Source organism: Pituophis catenifer, unplaced genomic scaffold (genome assembly GCF_029215685.1).
Source record: "Pituophis catenifer annectens isolate HBS135680 unplaced genomic scaffold, rPitCat1.0.hap2 SCAF_11, whole genome shotgun sequence".
Classification (NCBI taxonomy): domain Eukaryota; kingdom Metazoa; phylum Chordata; class Lepidosauria; order Squamata; family Colubridae; genus Pituophis; species Pituophis catenifer.
This window is the reverse complement of record NW_027256891.1, coordinates 13,648,033-13,671,183: the sequence shown is the minus strand read 5'-3', so window position 1 is coordinate 13,671,183 and position 23,151 is coordinate 13,648,033. Positions and strand designations below refer to the sequence as shown.

Genomic DNA, 23,151 nt, shown 5'->3' with positions numbered 1-23,151 from the left:
GGGCGGCCGTACAAATCGAATGAATGAATCGATCAATCAATCCATAAATAAGTAAACAAACAATCTTGATTTAGAAGCGGGTGTTTGTAAGCAAAAGAGAGAATCAGGTTTAATGATTAACTTTTTAAATGACAGCTGGGTAAATTGATTCTGTGGTCTGTGCCTAATTTTGAAATCTCATTTTTTTTTTTTTTTTTTTTAGAAATTGGATTTAAACATTCAATCATTCATTCTATTCCCCTTGTTAATGCTGAGTTGATAGAATTACTCGATCTTTTAAAATGGTTTTTTTTTTCCTGATTTCAGCCAAAATAGTTGGGTTTTATATGTGTGTTTTGTTTTTTTTTAAGGTTGTGCATCGGGATCTTAAACCAAGTAATATTTTGTATATGGATGATTCCAATAATGCTGATTCCATCAGGATTTGTGATTTCGGCTTTGCAAAGCAACTTCGGGGAGAGAATGGGCTTCTCTTAACACCATGCTATACTGCTAATTTTGTGGCACCGGAGGTATGCATTATTCTTTTTGGTTTTATAAATTGTCTTTTTAAATCTCCAGGAAATTATTTGTATTTCACGGGTTTGCGGGATAGATTGCTTTGCTCTGTTGTTCCTTGCATCATAATAATTGATTTATTCTCTCACATGCAGTAGTGGCCAAAATTGTGGAAACCTTTTGGGAAAAGTGTATTTTTGAGGTTTGATGGCTAATAACACCACTTTTGGGGGGAGTTTCAAGATAATCCTATTCCACTGCTGGAATGGCCTGGGAATAGCCCAGACCTTAACCCAATTGAAAATCTATGGAGCCGACTAAAGAAACTTGTTAGTCAGAAGCGACCCAGCAATAAAACCCAGTTAATAGAAGCAATCATTCAATCCTGGTTTCACACTATAACAGCTGCAGAACTAAAAGACTTGGTTCACTCCATGGGAAGACGTTGTAAGGCCGTCATTCATGCTAAAGGTTACCCAACTAAGTATTAACTGACATGGTGATAATTTTTGTATATTTTGTTTTTTTCTATGGAGATAATTTTTGTATATCTCGTTTTTTCTCCGTGTTTGACTTTTCTTCTTTATACTGTAACTGCTATTCTAATAGCAAATCCTTCATCAAAGTGATTTTTTTTTTTAAATTTGATTTATATGCCGCCCTTCTCCGAAGACTCAGGGCGGCTTACAATGTGCTCAGCAATAGCCTTCATCCTTTTGTATATTTATACAAAGTCAGCTTATTGCCCCCACAAACTGGGTCCTCATTTCACCTACCTTAGAAAGGATGGAAGGCTGAGTCAACCTTGAGCCTTGGCGAGATTCGAACCCTGCAGTAATTGCAGGCAGCTGGTCTTAAGCAGCTTAATAACAGGGTGCCTTAAACCCTTGTACTACCAAGGCTCTTGATTGAATTACATTCTTGATTAAATTATCTTTCCATTGATATATAATGTTATGGTAATACTCCCCCAAAAAGTGGTGTTATTAGCTAGTTTTAGAAAATACACTTTTCCCAAAAGGTTTCCACAATTTTGGCCACTACTGTAAGAGCATGCATAAATGGGCTTCTTGATGTATAGAAACAAACATGGAAACCCAGAATTCAGTTGAATATTGATTATTGTTCTGTATACTACTACAGCATTTGAGTGGTGTTGTGGCTTACAGGTGGAGCTCTCGCCTCACAATCAGGAGGCTGCGAGTTCAATCCTATGCAGAGACAGATATTTCTCTCTCTGGGCACAAGGAGAATGTATCTGGTGAAAAAAACTCTGCATGGCGACAGGAAGGGCATCCGGCCAGTAAATATTCAGCTCCATTCAGTTGCCCAGACTCCACCCCTCAAGAGATTATGGAGTCATTAAAAGAAGATGATACTACTGCAGCATTTCAGGAGAAGTTAACAATTTTATTTAAGCAGCACAGTGGTCATTAGTTTAAATCAGTGTTTTCAACCTTAGCTACCTCAAGATGCATGGACTTCAATTCCCAGAATTCCCCAATCGACATGCTGGTTGGGGAATTCTGGGAATTGAAGTCCATGCAACTTAAAGTGGCCAAGGTTGAAAAACACTGATTTAAATTTACTTCTAAATCTAAATATGGTGAAGGTTCGTCTTTCTAACAATAACATGGAGTTTTTGTTCATCTTCTAGGTCCTCATGAGGCAAGGCTATGATGCTGCTTGTGATATTTGGAGCTTGGGTGTTCTTCTTTATACAATGCTGGCAGGGTGAGATGCGCCTTTCACATGTTGACATAGCTATGAATTTGCAGATGTTCAAAGCCACGACTCTTCTGCTTATTTTATAGGATCAACCAGAGTATGAAATCTGTCCTAAATCAGCAAGTTCCATCTATGTTTCTGAACTACTTATGCAAAAGAAACTAACATCCTTTCTTAAAAATAATTTTAGGTACACACCTTTTGCGAATGGACCCAATGATACTCCAGAAGAAATCTTGTTACGGATAGGTAGTGGAAAATTTTCTTTAAGTGGAGGCAATTGGGACACTGTGTCAGATGCTGCAAAGGTATCAACATATTTTTATTTTATTCTTTACTAACTGATAACCAGGCGTTGCCTGGATATTTAAGAACCAATCCCCCGTACCAGAGGGAGCCCCCTTGTGGAGTACTGTGAAGCCGTTACCATGGCAACTCCACTGTGCTGTACAGTAGAAGCCATTTTAAGGCACAACAAGCTGTATCTTACCTTGAATCCAAAATGCACACTATCTGACAAAAGTACTGTGATTTGACACTATAGATATAATTCATTCCTTTTCATTTCAGCAGCCCAGATGTTCCAGAGTTATGTTGGAACACACACACACACACACAGAGAGAGACACACAGATACACACCAAGGGGTGTTAGGGGTGTCTTACCACCACAATATTTTTTTCCAGAGAGTAAGTCATCTGTGTACCAAGTTTGGTTGAAATTGCTCGAGGCGTTCCAGAGTTATGCTGGAACATACACACATACACACACAGCCATTTAGATAGATAGATAGATAGATAGATAGATAGATAGATAGATAGATAGATAGATAGATAGATAGATAGATAAGATACAGGCAGCTGTGTAAACACAATTGCAGGTGAACCGTTGGTTAAAATTTAATATACTTCAATGCCAGGTTCCAAAAATCAAGAAATACACTTTATGATTCTTCCAAGCGATTTCTTTATTGTTCTTCACCTATACATAGAATCTATCTATATACCCTGGGAACTCTTAGGGATGAACGGTCTTCACCCACTTTCTCTCACACGAACAATCTGAACTGAATTGTCTCTTGCTCCTCTGGAATGCACCCTCTCCTGTTTGGGAATCCAGGCTACATTCCATCACATTATGTCAATGAAAACTCAATCATCCAGGCCAAAGGTATCTAAAAGATTGAATCATGGCAACAATACATTTTGGAGAGACACCCCTGAAGTTGGTATGGCAAGAGCTGGTGCATTCCAGTGACTTTCTGACTCTCTGCCCAACTTTTTTTTAATTTTATTTTGACCTATGAAGCTTCCTGGATGGTCAAATTTTGGTCCAGTTGTCATGATTCAACTTTTCGATTCCACCACGTTAATATACACTGGACAAAATTTATATGTAGATATTGCTCCCAAATAATAGGCCAATCTTGTGGCATCCTGATGTTTCATGCCATAGACACTAATAAATAAATCACTTCATAAAGATGAAAAAAGATGCAATTTATCATAAATTTGGATTTAACAGGCATTCGTAAGCAATGTCCATCCTCTTCTCCAAAATGTCAGTTAAATCAAGAGTTTCCCCATGAATGCATGTTTTGGTTAGTGATCAGTAATAAGAAACCTGCCACCACCTTTTATAAATAATTTTAAAGCATTTTCTACAAATATTTGACTTTATTATTTAAATTATTTAGATATTTAACTTTATCTAAAAAGCAAGGTATTATATCTTACTTTTGGACTTTAAATCTTTTGTAAGATTTACTTAGCATGCCTGTGCTAAAGTAACTTGGCATACACATGCTAAAATTATTCCGTTTATTTTTAAAAAAACACAAGCCGGAATTTTTCCATACCTGAATCTCAGGATGAATAAGTTTCGTTTGATTTATATTATGTAGATGTTCCAATATATTATGTAAATTCTAACCAGTTTCTGTACAGTGTGTCATTTTCCCATGCAACTTGATATAAGGTGCTTTCCCTGTTCTACCTCTTCTAAAAACTGAAATTCAGGTCTGCTTCATGATTTTATATGTAATATTATTCAAATTATTTTGATTTTGTATGTAATATTATTCAAATTATTGTAATAGATGCATCCAATGAGATAATACGCTATTCAGGGTGCATATTAATTCTACTTTGAGCTTCCCATTCATTTTGTTTTAAAAGTCTGTAGCATGCAAGTTATCTCACTTTCCATTTAAGGTGGCAAAAGGGAGAGTTACGATGAAGACCTGTTGAGAATGAACTGTTTCTGGTTCAGAAGCATCCCATTTTCAGAAAGTTTAACTGCTCCTTCCCAGTTAAGCTTCCTTGCCTTTTGGGGTCATCCATACCTCTATGCCACGTTTTGGTTCCCTCTGAAATCAGGAAGGGACCCTGACATTCACTGATGAAGATATTCCTTGCTGCTACCATTAGAATCCAGTTGTCAAGATTCGGGTTAATGTCAGGCTTCCAAGTAACACCCCCAATGAAAGAAGACTCCGAGGCTTGAGTTTCCTCAAAGTTCCATTTTATTAGAGATGTCATATTGGCACATCTGGGAAAACCCGAATCTGAAAGCTTCCAGGTTTTCCCCACCCAAAGAAAAATCCAAGTCCCTGCCCAGCATCCACATGTCCATCACGTAGTCCAATCAAAGCACCGTTCCAACTGAAGATGCCTCCCACTTCCCTCTAAGTGCAGGGCAAGACGTCCTTGACTCTCTGAGAAAGGAATGTTGTTATGACTATATATCACCCTTGCTCCATATAATCCCCCCTCCCAGTTTCCCACAGTAGGAAATGTGGCAGGCCTGAAGATCCAACGAAAAAGATGGCTTCCAGGCCTGGCACCAGTAGCCAGTAGGAAACCTTGGGGTGGAAGGATGACTGCTATGATCCTGATAGGAGTGACAATATCACGAAGGCCACGTTCAACTCTTTGTTACCTCCTCTTTCTCTAAATTGTACTTAGAAACTCTTGTTATCTGTTTGATCCAGGATTTGCTATCTCATATGCTACATGTAGATCCACACCAGAGATACACCGCAGAGCAAGTTCTCAAGCATTCATGGATAGCCTGTAGAGATCAGCTGCCACATTATCAGTTAAATAGGCAAGACGCGCCACATCTAGTGAAGGTAAAGTTGGCAAAGCTCGTCAAGGGTACAGAGGTCTGTATCTTAATGGTGGTTGAGGATGGCGGGTTGATTTGTCCTTTAATGTCATTATGTCCCAGGGGGCTATGGCTGCTACCTATTCTGCACTGAACAACAAGACATTTCAGCCTGTTTTGGAACCTGTTGCAGCTTCAAGTTTGGCTCAGCGAAGAAGCATGAAAAAGCTGACATCCACAGACTTATAGGTCAGCTGGAACATTTCGCCTACGTGGAACAGAGGAAAACAGAAAAAAGCCCCAAGAAACAGCTCCTGTATTTGCCTGCCCTGTGAATTAAAAGGCATATACCAGTTCCTCCTACACTACTTGAATTCAGTTGAAGAAAGGAAGAAAACAAAATAATAATAATAATATTAATAATAATAAAAACTTCTACCAGTTTAGAGGATTTATTGCTGTTCGTAGGTTGGTTTCCGTAGCATCAGGGTATTTTGCAACTGTGGTGAGGAATTTCGGTACACATTTCATTTCAGAGATCGATCGCATTATGTTAATACTTTTAAATACTGTATAGTTTTCATCCGGTTTATAAAGATATGTATTAGTTGACCAGAGACGCTGCTCAAGTTGTAAATTTCATTTCAGAAGAAAAGGTCAGTGTTTTAATATTTTTGCTACCTTGGCCCTATTGTAAAGACAAAGAAAAGAAAACATTAAACATGATGTGCTCTGGTTTCGTAAGTCGATCCCCTTAACTGGCGGACTCCATGCATTTGATTCATGGGTACGATAAGCCAAGAACCATCGAAACAGATATCCTAGTGCAAAATGCATGATGGAAGCCCTTATCTTCTATTGGTGTCAGGCAATTATGTGAAAAAAAAACAAAAATCATGTACAGCTATAATAATCCATGAACATACACCCAGATGATAGTGTGTAAAGCCTTCATTAGAAGCTGTAGATTTGGTCAACCTAGCTGTGTCTTTCTTAAGGCTTTTGAAGAGAGGTGGTTGTTAGGATAATAAATAATCTGTTGTACTTAAACATTATGTATGACTTCACCATCATTGGATCTTTTCAAGGAGGGGTAAGTAGATCTCTGCTTGATATACATTAGATCAGGGGTATCCAACCTTGGCAACTTTGAGGCCTGTGGACTTCAACTCCCAAAGTTCTCCACCCAGCCGTGGGAATTCCACAAGTCTTAAAGTTGCCAAGGTTGGGCACCCCTGCTTACATACAGAATCAGGTGTGTAGAGCTTTATACCACACTTGTGGACTTCATCTCCCAGAATTCTCATGGCTGGCTGTAGAATTCTGGGACTTGAAGTCCACGGGTCTTAAAGTTGCCAAGGTTAGATACAGAATATTCTTAGATACAGAATAAGGTGTGTAGAGTTTATACCCTATATCTAAAAGGCTACGAGTTGATATCAACTCCTCCAGTATTGGCTTAGATTTGTTTCATTTGTGAACTTTGGTGTCACACAGTCTGTGCCCATTTCATTTACCCATAGGAGGACTCACATTGTATTTCCACTGGCATTCTGGATTGAACCCTGCCACTTGATTGGTATTGACGCAAGACAGTTTAAGCTATCTTGATTGGTATTGACACAAGACAAATTAAGCTACCTTGCTAATTAAGCTAGGGCACTCTTGCTGTCTTCAATTGTTCTTTCCTTCATGGTCTTCGGTTCTCATTGTGCCTGAATTTTCTCATTCTGGGACAGCATTCCATTCATCCTAAGTTGTAAAATAGTGATGTTTTTTAATCAAACACCATATTTCACAACAGATTTTATTTATTTACACATTGAAAAGTTCTCTGAATTCCTTGTTTTCTCTGATATTTGATAAACAAGTTTTGAAGATAAATGCTTATATTACTGTTTTTCTCTCCCCAACCGTTTTTCTTTTAATATCGACTTTGTATCCTCTGGAAAAGTGCAAGCTTTGAAACATTCTTTGGTCTTTTCCGGTCAAGCTTTAGAAAGTCTCAGTAGAGGGAAATTTCTCATAAATCCATAAATTCAATGTGAAGAATAAAACTAATGAGGATTAGAAGGATTACTTGGGGGAAAAATATGAAATTGGTCAGGTTAGCCCGTATTGGATCTAGATTAGTTTCAAACTAGCATGTTTTCTTAGAAAATGCATCTTAGAAGACTCGCCACCCCCCAAAGAAAGATATTCCTATATGGATTACTGAGATATTTTATTGTAAAATGAGATTAATGCAGTTGATCAATACCCTAACAATTCAGAACCAGCTTTTTGGATGACCTTCCTTGAATAACCATTAATGAATTAGAGAGCTCATTTACAAGAGATCAAGAGAGTTCTGAATATCATGCTGAATAATATTTCATTTTTTTGTTTGATGACTTCATTTGGGAATCAAATAAAACCGCTAAGACTGAAATCTGAAAATAGAATGCCTTTGTTAAAATTCATTAAACATTTTCTCAGAGCTATAAGGAAACTGGAAATGCCGGTCATAAATTACACGAGGGGAAAAAAGACTACATTTTTCCATCCATTTCAGTAGCAAAAATAAATATATGGATTTATTTTATTTAAACAAATCCTTCCTTTAAAGGAGTGAATATATATTATCTCAGCCGTACGTTTCTTTTTTTATACCTACAGAAAACCAGACTTATCTCAAATCAGACTAAATGCACTTCTAGACCAATATTTTCTACTCTGACTGGCAGGAAATCAACAAATTTCAGGGACTTTTTCAAGAGCCAAATCTCCTGTTTTGAGTATTTTATGAGCGTATTTGAGACCTAGTGATTTTTCTGAAGGGTGGGTTACAATAATTATAATTTCCTGGATAGTTGGTGATAAGTTTATAAGCTTCTGGAGTCAACAGTATCTAAGAGTCAGTCAGTTTGCTTGCAGATAAGCAGGAGAGAAAGTCCTAGAAGACTCTGGATATCTGGTCTTTCTTTAATCTGCTAAGTGAAAGCAGTTTTGAAGAGAGGGAAGACATCTGGCTGGCTAGGTGGCTCAGTGGCTAAGACGCTGAGCTTGTCGATCAGAAAAGTTGGCAGTTCGGCGGTTCAAATCTCTAGGTCTCCTGAGTGAGCAGGGCATTGGACTAGATTACCTCCAAGATCCCTTCCAACTCTGTTACTGTTACCCTCCCTCAGGATGCATGGAAATGACTGACAATGACTTTGACGTGGATGGAACGAACCCAAAGAGGCAAAACTATTAATTTTTTCTCTTTATAGCACTTGCTGGAGGACTTTTTCAAAAGCAGATCTTCACAGGTATCTTGAAGTTATCCAAGAAATAAAGAGACCCTCCTTATAGAGGCTTCCTTTTTTTTAAAAAAAAAAAGTGCTCCTAAGGTTAATTATTTACCACAAGGATTGCTCTCACCTTGTAGGAACAATCCAATGCAATACCTTTAAATACTGTTTAAATACTGTTAATACCACTTTATAAGGCCTTGGTAAGGCCACACTTGGAATACTGCATCCAGTTTTGGTCGCCATGATATAAAAAAGATGTTGAGACTCTAAAAAGAGTGCAGAGAAGAGCAACCAAGAGGATTAGGGGACTGGAGGCTAAAACATATGAAGAACGGTTGCAGGAACTGGGTATGTCTAGTTTAATGAAAAGGAGGACTAGAGGAGACGTGATAGCAGTCTTCCAATATCTCAGGAGCTATCCCAAAGAAGAGGGAGTCAAGCTATTCTCCAAAGCACCTGAGGGTAGAACAAGAAGCAATGGGTGGAAACCAGTGGTGAAATCCAATTTTTTTTACTACTGGTTCTGTGGGCGTGGCTTGGTGGGCGTGGTGTGCCTTGGTGGGCGTGGCAGGGGAAGGATATGCAAATTCTCCATTCCACACCACTCCAGGGGAAGGATACTGCAAAATCCCCATTACCTCTCCACTCCTGGGGGAAGAATATTGCAAAAATCTCCATTCCCACCCCGCTCTGGGGAAAAGCCAGAGGTGATATTTGCCAATTCTCTGAACTACTCAAAATTTCCGCTACCAGTTCTCCAGAACCTGCTGGATTTCACCCCTGATGGAAACTAATCAAGGAGAGAAGAAACCTAGAACTAAAGAGAAATTTCCTGACAGTTAGAACAATTAATCAGTGGAACAACTTGCCTCCAGAAGTAGTGAATGCTCCAACACTGGAAGTTTTTAAGATGTTGAATAATCATTTGTCTAAAGTGGTGTAGGATTTCCTGCCTAAGTAGGGGGTTGGACTAGAAGACCTCCAAGGTCCCTTCCAACTCTGTTATTCTATTCTATTCTAATTTTATCCATACAAATCCCTTTGTTGGAACGTGATAGATGTACTTTTACAGAAATGGTACATGGTCTGTTCTAGGCTGTAATTTCCTGGTTTGGATGCTAATGGAAGCAACCTCAAATAGAGGTTTGTCAGCTATGGTTTTCTAGAAAAATCACTTCTACCCCGTTGAACTGAACAGCAGTTCAGTTAAGAAGCCCTGGGATCACACTTTCAGTGTTGTGAGAGTTTAGAAATTACAGTATATTGGGGAAATATTGGGCCAGTGGTTAAGGTTGAGCTTGTCAGCTGGAAAACTTACAGTAGAGGCCAAAATTGTGGAAACCTTTTGGGAAAAGTGTATTTTTGAAGTTTGATGGCTAATAACACCACTTTTTTTTTTTTTTTTTTGAGTTTCAAGATAATCCTATTCCATTGCTGGAATGGCTTGGGAATAGCCCAGACCTTAACCCAATTGAAAATCTAGGGAGCCAACTAAAGAAACTTGTTAGTCAGAAGCGACCCAGCAATAAAACCCAGTTAATAGAAGCCATCATTCCATCTTGGTTTCACATTAGAACAGCTGCAGAACTGAAAGACTTGGTTCACCCCATGGGAAGACATTGTAAGGCCATAATTCATGCTAAAGGTTACCCAACTAAGTATTAAGTGACATGGTGATCATTTTTGTATATCTCATTTTTTCTCTGTTTCACTTTTCTTCTTTATACTGTGCTATTCTAATAGCAAATCCTTCCTAAAAGTTATTGCATTACATTCTTGATCAAATTATCTTTCCATTGATATATAATTTTATGGTACTACTGCAAAAAAAAAAAAAAGTGATGTTATTAGCTAGTTTTAGAAAATACACTTTTCCCAAAAGCTTTCTGCAATTTTGGCCACTACTGTACAGTCCTGATTCAAGAACCAGGCACTGTTCAATGGGGTGAGCTCTAAAATTTGAAATTGCTTTCAGACTGGGGCTTTGTCCATCTTATGCCTTGTTAGGAAAGCTAGGATCAGGAGGTTTTCAACTGTTGCATGGCAAGAAGGAAAGGAATAGTGTGTGCTAGACCATGTTTTCTCATGGTTTTGCATGTTGAAATATGTTGCCTCTGAACCTGGCTGCTTATCAAACTATTCTGACCAACAGAACAGCTCCTGCCTACCTACCCTGTTTCCCCTAAAATAAGACATCCCCTGATAATAAGCCCAATCGGGCTTTTGAACGCATGTGCTAAAATAACACATACCCCCCAAAATAAGCCCTCCCCGGAAATAGTTAAATCCATGTGCAGGCGGTCCCTGCCATTTCCTCTGGTTAGGGAGACAGAGCTGGAAATCAGGCACGTCTTGCTCCATGCGCCCCAAAATAATAAGACCTCCCCGAAAATAAGGCCAAGCACTTATTTTAGGGTTCAAAAAAATATAAGACAGGGTCTTATTTTCAGGGAAATACAGTAGCAGTTGGAAAGCACGTAAATGCAAATAGATAAAAGAATATTATAGCTATGCTATGCTGGCTGGAGAATTCTGGGAGTTGAAGTCCACAAGTCTTAAGGCTGCCAAGTTTGAAGACCTCTGCCTTAGATGAAGAATTTTCAAAGGAAAAACTAGGCCAGTAGAGTGGTTGCCTTCAGATATTGTGGGTACTTCATCGCTGGAGGTTTTTAAGAAGAGACCGCACTACCACTTGTCTATTCTGTTTTTTTTTTAATTTTTTTAATTTGATTTATATGCCGCCCTTCTCCGAAGACTCAGGGCGGCTTACAATGTGCTCAGCAATAGCCTTCATCCTTTTGTATATTTTATACAAAGTCAGCTTATTGCCCCCACAAACTGGGTCCTCATTTCACCTACCTTAGAAAGGATGGAAGGCTGAGTCAACCTTGAGCCTTGGAGAGATTCGAACCCTGCAGTAATTGCAGGCAGCTGGTCTTAATTTTGGGGATACTGTAAATAAAGGCAAACGTACTGAGACTTGACATGACAAATCTAATACTGGCAAGACTGAACCACTAATCCATCAATCAATCAAAGCTGGAAGGGACCTTGGAGGTCTTCTAGACCAGTCCCATGTTCAAGCAGGAGACCCTATACCATTTCAGACAAGTGACTGTCCAATGTCGTCTTAGTTTTGAAGCAACTTCACGACTCCTGAAGGCAAGCTGTTCCACTGGTTAATTGTTCTCCCTCTCAGGAAATTACTCCTTAGTTCTAGGTTGATTCTGTCCTTGATTAGTTTCCACCCATTGCTTCTTGTCCTGCCTTCAGATGCTTTGGACAGCTGTGTCTCACAAACTTTTATGCCTTTTAATAAAATTGGTTAGTTGTAAAAAATACGATCTTAGACTCTTTCTGATTTGTGGTTACCATAAACCAGTAAAAGTACCTTTCTCTATAAAACATGGAGTTTGGGTCATCCTTTCCTGGACTTTGAAGGAAGCACACCTGACAATGGCCCTGCTACCTCCTTCAATGTGGTATTTTACTTATTTTTCATTGGATTTATTTTTAATTATTTCCTTTTTTTGGTCAGGAGATGGCGGCATTGTTCAATTCATGCCATCCTCAGGACCATCAAATTTGGGTTACAGTATTGCCTCTAATCTGTAAATGTGAAACTGAAGTGAAGAAGGCTTGCCTATAAATGCAAACTGATCAATGTGGGGGGGGAGGAGGAGGAGGAGGAGGACCTCGATGAGGTCCTTGGAGTCCCCTGAGCCTGGTTATTTCCTTGCAGGCATTTCATTACCCAGCTAGGGAAGGGAACATCATCAGTGCTACTGTAGAAGACAGGGAAGTTGTAAGTGGGAGGAGGAGGAGGAGAAGGACAGGGAAGTTGTAAGTGGGAGGAGGAAGAGGAGGAGGACAGGGAAGTTGTAAGTGGGAGGAGGAGGAGGAGGGGAAGCTGTAAGTGGGAGGAGGAAGAGGAAGAGGACAGGGAAGTTGTAAGTGGGAGGAGGAAGAGGAGGGGAAGCTGTAAGTGGAAGGAGGAAGAGGAAGAGGACAGGGAAGTTGTAAGTGGGAGGAGGAAGAGGAGGAGGACAGGGAAGTTGTAAGTGGGAGGAGGAGGAGGAGGGGAAGTTGTAAGTGGGAGGAGGAAGAGGAGGAGGACAAGGAAGTTGTAAGTGGGAGGAGGAGAAGGACAACTCTGGTGTTCTCTAAGCTTGGTTGTCTTTGGCAGACATTTCATTACCTAGCTAGGGAACATCATCAGTGCTAGAAGGCAGGGAAATGGTAAATAGGAGGATGAGGATGAGGAGGACTGTGGGGTCCTTGGTATTCTCTAAGCTTGATTGTCTTTTGGCAGACATTTCATTACCTAGCTAGGGAACATCATCAGTGCTAGAAGGCAGGGAAATGGTAAATGGGAGGAGGAGGAGGAGGAGGAGGAGGAGGAGGAGGAGGAGTACAAAGAGGAGGAAAAGGAACAGTGGAAGGAAGATCAAGAGAAGGATAAGAGGTCAAAGTAATATTATAAGTTAAGATATGAGACGAGACCAGAGATTCCCAACTTCAAGTCTACCTTCAGCCATGGAACCCTAGCAGAATGATGGGTTCATTGATTGAAATCTGGGTTGGATCTCTTCAGAAGACACCCTTGCTGGGTTTATTACAACATCCTATTACATCATACCCTCACTCAGATAGGAATCCTCCGTTATGGCAATCCTAACCCAAGTAGATCAATCTATAAAGTCCTATACAGAAGTGTAATCATTATGTTTATTATTAAAACATAAGGTAAAATCTATAAATCACTGGATGCTGGTGGAAAAGTTTTATTTTTTGGCTTTTCATAAAAAGTGATCAGTTGATCGCTTGTGGAGCTTCCGGAGAAGACTGGCCCAATCCTTAAAAAAGAAATTTATGAACCCATTTTGCTCCGGGCTGGGGAGAAAAAGACAAGGCAAAGATAGAATTAATTAAACACAAGCAGAAAATGTCAAAAAGATAACAAGCAAGACCAATCCGTATTTTTCTACCTCATGAAGTGGAAAAATGATTACACATATAACAATACATCCTGGATGGATGGGATTTTACTTCGTGAGAATTCCAAAACAAAAATACAAGTTTATTATTAGATTTGTATCTTGTTTTTCCATCCAAAAAGTGCATTCGAGGCTACTAAAAGAAAAAAGAAAATGCAAAAACAGGGTTTTTTTTTATTAATTCCTCCAAAGGGGATTTAAAATATTGAAGCCCAGAACAATTTTTTGGGAAAAAAAGAAACAAGTCAGAAAGGCAAAACATTGGCCCCACCGGATGCCAGAACCTTGCTCTCCCAACATAAAGTAAAGGTAAAGGTTCCCCTCGCACATATGTGCTGGTCATTCCTGACTCTAGGGGGCGGTGCTCATCTCCTTTTCTAAGCCAAAGAGCCAGCGCTGTCCGAAGACATCTCTGTGGTCATGTGGCCAGCATGACTCAACACCAAAGTCGCACGGAACGCTGTTCCCTTCCCACCAAAGGTGGTCCCTATTTTTCTACTTGCACTTTTTATGTGCTTTCGAACTGCTAGGTTGGTAGAAGCTGGGACAAGTAGTGGGAGCTCACCCCGTTACGCGGCACTAAGGATTCGAACTGCTGAACTGCCGACCTTTCAATCGACAAGCTCAGCGTCTTAGCTGAGCCACCATGTCCCTTTAACTCCCAACATATGGAGATCCAAATTTGTTTCTCTTTTGACATTTAGGGATGGGAATGCCATCTCTAAATGAGGAGGGTTGAAAACTGCGAGAAAATCTCCCCACCGCTGTATCAGTAGCTCATCAGTGTCCCAAAGGTGCTTTTTTTCAAGAGGCAACTGGACTTTCTTGTTTTTCTTTGAAGATGTTTCGCTTCTCATCCAAGAAGCTTCTTCAGCTCTGATTGGATGGTGGGGAATGGAAGGAGTGATTCTCCTTGCAGAGAGCTGGACATTTGCATTCTTTTAGCAGGTTGTTAAGGCCACCTGGAGATTTATCTGTGTCCTCAGGGTCACCTGAGTGGTGCAAATGGGTGTGGAGCCTTCTTGGAACTGTTGAAAGGACTGTGTTGTAGATTGGAGATAGATGATGCCATATCCCTCTGTTGAGAGAGGGCTGTTCAATTTTGACTCTATCTCCATTCTACAACACAGTCCTTTCAACAGTTCCAAGAAGGCTCCACACAGATGAACCTCCAGGTGACCTTAACGACTTTCTAAAAGGATGCAAATGACCAGCTGTCTGCAAGGAGTATCAATCCTTCCATTCCCCACCATCCAGTCAGAGCTGAAGAAGCTTCTTGGATGAGAAGCGAAACGTCTTCAAAGAACAACCAGAAAGTCCAGTGGCCTTTTGAAAAAAGCACTTTTGGGACAACCGTGACCTGGATGACATAGACATTTGTCTCACCAGTGGTGCGCCTCTGGCTCCTGGTTTAGGGGGTTTGTCGGGTTCTGTTTCATCCTCAGCTTTGGTCGATGGAGGCGGAGGGCGTCCGTGTTTCGGTGGCGGAATGTACGAAGGTGCCATCTCCAGTTGGAAGTGTGCTGCAGGTAAACGGCATGCCATCTTCTCGGTAGGCTGAGGCGTGGTGGAGGTTGGTGAGGGAGACTGAAGTAGGGAGAGTAAGGGGGAAGCAGGTTTAACGGCCTCGACTGGTGGGACCGTCTGAGTGGCGGAATCTTTTGTGTTAGCTTTCCGCTTTGGAGGAACGTTTGTCCTGGCAAACAAGGGTGCCTTTTTCTGTGATTTGAGAGAAATGGGACGTGGTGACTCCTCCTCCTCCTCCTCCTCTGATGACTTCTCCTCCTTTTCTTTGGCCCGGTCAGGAGGTGCGGAGGTAGGTTTTCTTTCCTGAGGGAGCGATTGAACGGAGCTCTCGCTGGTCACCTGAGATACCTCCGGACTTTTGAAGTGGGTCTTTGAAGACTTCACAACTCCTTCCGGGGGTATTTCGGCCTGGTCCATTTCTGAGGGCAAGATGATGGAGACGGATTTGCTGGTCTGCACTCTTTCTTCTGAGGTTTTCAAAATCCCTTTGGGTAATTTAGAAGGTTCCTGGATGTAAACCTCAGCTGGTTCTTTGACAGGATCAAAGATAGAGAAAACTGTCTTGGGCACCGAGATGTGGACTGAAGAAGCCTTCCTTTTCTCCCTTTTCTTTCTGCTTGGTGGTTTCTTTTTAGGCTCCTCAGGCAAGGGTGGTGAAGGCACCGTTGAGATTGCACGCGTGTCACCAACCATCAAAGTTGTTTTTTCATATGGTCCTTTTGGGGGAGGGGCAACGGCCACCAAATGTTTCTCCAAAGGTTCTTTTGGAGCGGGTTTCTCTTTCTTTAGACACGGAAATATCTTTTCCCATATGCTTGGTTCTGGCTCGGGGACTTTAGCTTTAGCTGGTGGTTTTGGCTGAGAGGGTGCAGTAGGCCCACTTCCCGCTGGTACAGCAGGAGTGGCAGGCTGTGGTTTCCCTGGGGCTGCCTGTGGCTTCTCCGGGACCGGCTGTGGTTTCTGTGGGGCTGCCTGTGGCTTCTCCGGGACCGGCTGTGGTTTCTGTGGGGCTGGCTGTGGTTTCTCAGGGGGTGGCTCTGGCGTCTCAGGGGTTGGCTCTGGCTTCTTAGATGGCCGTAGGCCCTCAGCTGGGGGCTGTGCATTTAATAATACAACAGCATGTTATTATTTAAGGTTTGGAGAGAAAGGGATGGAGAAAAGAACACCCAACCCAAATAGGTTGAGGGTGCTTGTTAAATCATAAGGAGAACAAATATGGATTCATACATTGCTTCTTGTCCTGTCTTCAGGTGCTTTGGAGAATAGGCTGATCCCCTCTTCTTTGTGGCAGCCCCTTAGATATTAGAGAACTGCTAACATTTCACCCCTAGTCCTTCTTTTCAGTAGACTAGATATATCCAACTCCTGCAACCAGTCGTCATATGTTTTAGCCTCCAGTCCCCTAATCATTTTGTTGCTCTTCTCTGCACTCTTTCTAGAATCTCCACATTTTCTTATATTGTGGTCACCAAAACTGGATGCAATATTCCAAGTGTGTTCATAAGGTCAGACTTGAAATATTGTCAGGTGCAAAATATCAGGACCATATATGACGTTCCAGTTGAATTGGTTTATTACTCTTATCCCTATACACAAGAATTTATTCAAGTAACAGCACTATTTTGGCACTAGCTAAGGCTCAAAGGAACTCAAGAGAGGTTGAATGTGGTCCATTTGTGACTATGTATAGATTCTAGGCTGATTCCTATTTTGACTCCTCCCCCCCCAGGTTCTGCCATTCCTTCTTCTACATATGTTTGTTGATCCTATGTTGACATTGATTTTCATGAAAAGAGGCTCCATCTATTTCACAAAAACCTAATAGCTAGCATTGCTTTTTACAAGTTTGGCCTTTTCAAACAACCATAAGAAAATCACTTGCCTTTAAAACAGAAGGTCTGGATCTCACTTTGTGACCAGGCCGAGATGGTTTTGGGAAGTCTTGTTGAAAAATTATTTTGGGCAGTGGTTTTGGTAAAGAGGTACGGCTTTCAGCTCCTGAAATACAGAAAGGAACAAGATTGGATTTGGGAACTTGAAAAAGAAATGAGGCAATTCGGCAATTCTTTATGTATTGATTATCCCACAATAAATTAAGCTCAAATACACTTTCCAGAGATATGAGTGATCCCCAGAGATACGAGTGATCCCAGACCTCCAGACTTTTCGTCGGGCCCTTAAAACCTACTTTTTTCAGTTAGCTGGGCTGTCCTGATTTTGTGGTTGGTTTTTAAAACTTGATATTGATTTTAATTGAAATGTTTTAAATTATGGGCCAAACTTTATTTAATTATTTTTAATCGATTTTAACTTTTGTGTACAAATGTTTTAATTTGGCTGTTCACTGCCCTGAGTCCGAAAGAAGGGCGGTATAGAAATCTGGAAAATAAATAAATAAATAAATAAATGAATAAATAAATAAATAAATAAATAAATAAATAAATAAATAAATAAATAAATAAATAAATAAATAAATAAATGGTAAAGAAATTCCAAAGGAAAAGAGATAGGAAAACAGAAGCCACCACTGCAAGGAAAAATAACTGCCAGGACAGATTTCTATACAATATTAATCTTTACTTTACTTTTACTTTATGATTAGCCCTTGGGCCATATCAAAGTGCAAATTTCCAGAAACAAATTATTAATAAATTTGATAAAAACAATTTAAAATGGAATTGGATAAAATACAGATTAAAATTAAACTGGAATAAAATACAGTCTAAAATGAAATGGGAATAAAATACATAATTTAAGATATAGATAAATAAAATATGATAAAATATATTTCGGTATCACCCCTGCAATCTACCCCAATCAGTCCCACATATGCAAATCTCAACCGAACCATTTTGCTTAAGTCCTATGCTGTGTTAAATGTTATTTTCAGATTCTGGCCGCACATAAGGTAAGTTGTTTTGATATGGCGATCCCAATGGGTCATTCGTTTGGTATATGGACCGAGGTACTTGTCTCTCATCCTCTTGTACAAGCAACGATCAAATAGGATGTGAGCCAGGTCTTCTACCTCTGCCGCTCCACAAACGCAGAGACGTACATTGTAGGGTATAGAATGGAATCTCTCCCATATCTGACCATTGTGTCGAGCTGTTTGAATCTCACTTGCATAAGTATCTCCCTTAGATGTTTTGCCAGTTGTAACTTCAAATAGCTGTCTATTTGAAAAGTACGTTTGTATTTGCACAGCCATTTCAAGTTGTTGTTGTTAGTTGCGAAGTCGTGTCCGACCCATCGCGACCCCATGGACAACTTTCCTCCAGGCCTTCCTGTCCTCTACCATCCCCCGGAGTCCATTTAAGCTCACGCCGACTGCTTCAGTGACTCCATCCAGCCACCTCGTTCTCTGCCGTCCCCTTCTTCTTTTGCCCTCAATCATTCCCAGCATTAGGCTCTTTTCCAGAGAGTCCTTCCTTCTCATTAGGTGGCCAAAGTACTTGAGTTTCCTCTTCAGGATCTGGCCTTCTGAAGAGCAGTCAGGGTTGATCTCTTCTAGGACTGACCGGTTGGATCGCCTTGCAGTCCAAGGGACTCGCAGGAGTCTTCTCCAGCATCACAGTTCAAAGGCCTCCATTCTTTGGCGCTCAGCTTTCCTTATGGTCCAACTTTCACAGCCATACATTGCAACTGGGAAAACCATAGCCTTGACTATACGCACTTTAATTGGCAGGGTGATGTCTCTGCTTTTTAGTACGCTATCTAGATTTGCCATAGCTTTCCTCCCCAGGAGCAAACGTCTTTTAATTTCTTGGCTGCAGTCCCCATCTGCGGTGATCTTGGAGCCCAGGAAAATAAAATCTGTCACTACCTCCATTTCTTCCCCATGTATTTTCCAGGAATTGAGAGGGCCGGGAGCCATGATCTTAGTTTTCTTAATGTTGATTTCAAGCCAACTTTTGCACTTTCCTCCTTCACCCGCATCAAGAGGTTCTTTAGTTCCTCTCCACTTTCTGCCATTAGAGTGGTATCATCTGCATATCTGAGATTGTTGATATTTGTCCTGGCAATCTTAATTCCAACTTGTGATTCATCTCAAGTCACCCACCGAAAAAAAATGAGGGAATAAGGAACATATGTACAACTAAATGAGTATATACACAGCTAACTTACGGATGGATCTAAACTCATAAGCATCTGACTGTATAAACTCTTGGATAGCATTTAAATCCAGCTACTTCCGAAATCTGTAACCCAAATGTGACTTTTAAGGGAACTAAAGAAGAAACCAATATATTAAATACATCATAACCAATTGTAACCATAAGTATTTATTTTGCTTTGCTATACAAGTACAAGTAGTTCTCAACTTGTGACCACAATTGTGCCAAAAATTTATGTTGCTAAGTGAGACTTCTGTTTTGCCCCATTTCATGACCTTTCTTGCCATAGTTGTTAAGTGATTCATTTGCAGTTGTTTAGTCACTTAAGGTTATTAAGTGAATCTGGCTTTCCCATCGACTTTGCTTGTCAGAAGGTCACAAAAGGGCTCCACCCGACCCCAACGTCATCAGAAGAGTGCGCGCGCGTGGCCCCGTTGCAAACCGGTAGTAAAGGTAAGTAGAACCTACCCCTGGACCACATGACCCCGGGACACTGCAACCGTCAAAAATATGAGTCAGTTGCCAACTGAATTTTGATCTTGTGACTTGGGGATACTGCAATGGTCGTAAGTGTGAAAAATGGCCATAAGTCACTTTTTTCAGCGACGGTGTAACTTTGAACAGTCACTAAATGAAGAGTTGAAGTCAAGGACTACCAGTGTACCTCAGTTTAAGAATGAGTTCCATTCCCAGAGTCTGTTCTTAAGTCGAATTTGTATGTAAGCCAAAAGAATATTATTGTATAAGACTGTATTAGCAGCATACTAAAAAGCAGAGACATCACCCTGCCAACAAAAGTGTGTATAGTCAAGGCGATGGTTTTCCCAATTGCAATGTCTGGCTGTGAAAGTTGGCCCATAAGGAAGGCTGAGCGCTAAAGAATGGAGGCCTTTGAACTCTGGTGCTGGAGAAGACTCCTGCAAGTCCCTTGGACTGCAAGGCGATCCAACCTGTCAGTCCTAGAGGAGATCAACCCTGACTGCTCTTCAGAAGGCCAGATCCTGAAAATGACGCTCAAATACTTTTGCCACTTAATGAGAAGGAAGGACTCCCTGGAGAAGAGCCTAATGCTGGGAAAGATTGAGGGCAAAAGAAGAAGGGGATGGCAGAGAACGAGGTGGCTGGATGGAGTCACTGAAGCAGTCGGGCGTGAGTTTAAATGAACTCCAGAAGATGGTAGAGGACAGGAAGGCCTGGAGGGACGTTGTCCATGGGATAACGATGAGGTCGGACACAACTTCGCAACTAACAACAACAACAAAAGTAGTATGGTATAATGATTTTGAACCAATTGTGTATATAAGTCAAATTTTGCTATACTAGGCTCTGTTCATAATTATGGGTTCTCCTTAAACTGAGACATTCTGAACCTGAAGACTTGATGTAATTTAATTTCAGGTAGGCTGGTACTTACTTGGCTTGGAAACTAAATAGGAGTAATCCTATTTAGTTGTATCGGAAATCCAAGAAACACCAAGGCTATTAGTGAGAAGGTTGGAAACCACCCCAGAAGAAGACAGTGGCTGTTCTCACTGCCACAACCAACACACCACTAGTGGTATGGAAGTGGTAATCACCAAAAATCAAGGTCAGTTTGAGAGCTCAACTTGTTTTTTAAAATTAAAATATAGTTCTCGTCCTACTTGCCACCTGTCTTTGGAGTGCAACCTCTAATGTCCTATAACAGTGTTTCTTAATCTCAGCAATCTGATGTCTGGACTTCAACTCCCAGAATTCCTCATTCAGCATTTGGCTGGAGGATGCTGGAAGTTGAAGGCCACGTCCCTTTGCTCTCTATAGCAGCCTTCCCCAAATTGTAGGCTCTCCAAATTTTATTTATTTATGTATTTTTATTTATTTATTTAGTTTGTCAAACATATACGAGATAACAGGTATAAGTATAAACATGGAGATGAGCACAGGTATAATGAGTACAAATAAATGGGACAGTGGGACAGGGACGGTAGGTACGCTGGTGCGCTTATGGATGCCCCCTTTACGGATCTCTTAGGAATGCGGTGAGGTCCATGGTAGACAGTTTAAGGTTGAAGCTATGGGGGTCTGTGGATGTAACAATGGAGTCAAGTAGAGTATTCCAGGCGTTGACCACTCTGTTGCTGAAGTCGTATTTTCTGCAATCGAGTTTGGAGCAGTTGACCTTGAGTTTGTATCTATTGTTTGCCCGTGTATTATTGTGTTTGAAGCTGAAGTAGTCATTGACAGGTAGGACATTGTAGCAGACAATTTTGTGTACTATACTTAGGTCAGACCGTAGGCGGCGCAGTTCCAGATTGTCCAAGCCCAAAATTTCAAACCTGGTGGCATAAGGGATTCTATTGTGAGTAGAGGAGTGGAGTACTCTTCTTGTGAAATACCTCTGGACCCGCTCAGTTGTATTATTTGGCTGGAGAATTCTGGAAGTTGAGGTCCATATATCTTGAGGTCCTTGAGGTTGAGAATCCTGGTCTAACCCATGGAAGCTTATCTTTTAAAAGCCCCTTTGCTTTCTATAGCAACCTTCCCCAAGTTGTAGGCTCTCCACAGGGGTGGGTTCTAAATTTTTTTACTACTGGTTCTGTGGGCGTGGCTTATTTTGTGGGTGTGGCTTGGTGGGGGGTAATGTGACTGGGTGGGCGTGGCCATTTTTTTTTTTTACTTTTAAAAGCATTTTTTCTACAACCTTAAGAGGTTGCAAAAAAGAAAATGCTCTTAGAAGCCTCTGACAATCAGGCAACTCAGCTGGGATCGCCAAAGGCTTTTAAAGGCATTTTTTTTCTACAATCTCTTCGGCCGAAGAGGTTGCAGAAAAAAATGCTCTTAAAAGCCTCGGATGATCCCAGCTGAGCCGCGCGATCATCAGAGGCTTTTTTTTTACTTTTAAAAGCATTTTTTCTGCCAAAGAGGTTATAGAAAAAATGCTTTTAAAAGTAAAAAAAAAAAAAAAGCCTCTGATGAGGTTGGCAGGGTAAATGAGCGGCGACTGGGCCGAGGACCGGTTTGGGGGCATGGCCAGCCAATGTTATTACCGGTTCTCCGAACTACTACAAATTTTTACTACCAGTTCTTGTGAACCGGTGTGAACCGGGAGCAACCCACCACTGACTCCAGATGTTTCGGGATGACCCTTCTTAGAATTTCCATCTTAGCTCTGGGAGATACTATATACCTTGATCTACAACCAGCCTACGAACCCCTCAGAATCCAAATCAAGGACATGGCCAACCAGAGACAGCACCGATCTTCAACCAACCCATGCAACACCACCCCCAACCCTAACCTTCCCAATGACCCTGACCTGATGTAACCTCCCTGTCACAAGATCCATCAGAAGACTCTCACTGATGACTCACACTGACCCATCAGAAGATCCATCAGAAGACTCTCACACCTTGAGCCCTTATAAACAGAAGAACACTGACATCCCCTAAACTCCGCTGAAGATGTTACCTGTACAGGTAACAAAATATCTAGAAACCAACCCACGAACTCAGAGAACGAACCTCCACCCTCTATAAAAAGATGCAGAGAAGAGAACCAGGATGATTAGGGGACTGGAGGCTAAAACATATCAAGAATGTGTGCAGAAGCAGACAAGCTTACTGGACTTTTGCGAGATAGACAAGAATCGGGGTTATATAGGAGCTGGGACAGATGGTATGCTTGGCTGCAAAAAAAGAAATCTTAAGAAGAACGAAAATATTAACCTTAATGTGAACGTGGATAAATACTTCCAGGAGTACTGCATGACGATTGAGAATTTTTTTTTCTGGTTAAACCTTCCTTTCTTTTGATGAGTTAGTTTAATGGAAGTTTGTACTTTCTCCAGGCGAAAATTGATACTTTAAAACTCTATATGTATTATATTACTCTCTGCAATTCTATCCATATTATTATATTTTT

The 23,151-nt window shown here is 40.9% G+C and overlaps 1 protein-coding gene across 1 annotated transcript in view; it reads left to right on the top strand.

Annotated features, from left to right (window-relative positions):
- Nucleotides 1–7,237, top strand: part of RPS6KA6 (ribosomal protein S6 kinase A6) — a 68,895-nt gene extending 61,658 nt beyond the window's left edge. The window contains exons 18-22 of the mRNA XM_070952030.1: nt 351–512; nt 2,156–2,232; nt 2,417–2,534; nt 5,219–5,359; nt 5,458–7,237. Coding sequence (XP_070808131.1) covers nt 351–512; nt 2,156–2,232; nt 2,417–2,534; nt 5,219–5,359; nt 5,458–5,583 — 624 coding nt within the window. The 3' untranslated portion in view covers nt 5,584–7,237. The remainder of the gene's footprint in view (nt 1–350; nt 513–2,155; nt 2,233–2,416; nt 2,535–5,218; nt 5,360–5,457) is intronic.
- Nucleotides 7,238–23,151: the final 15,914 nt, after the last annotated feature.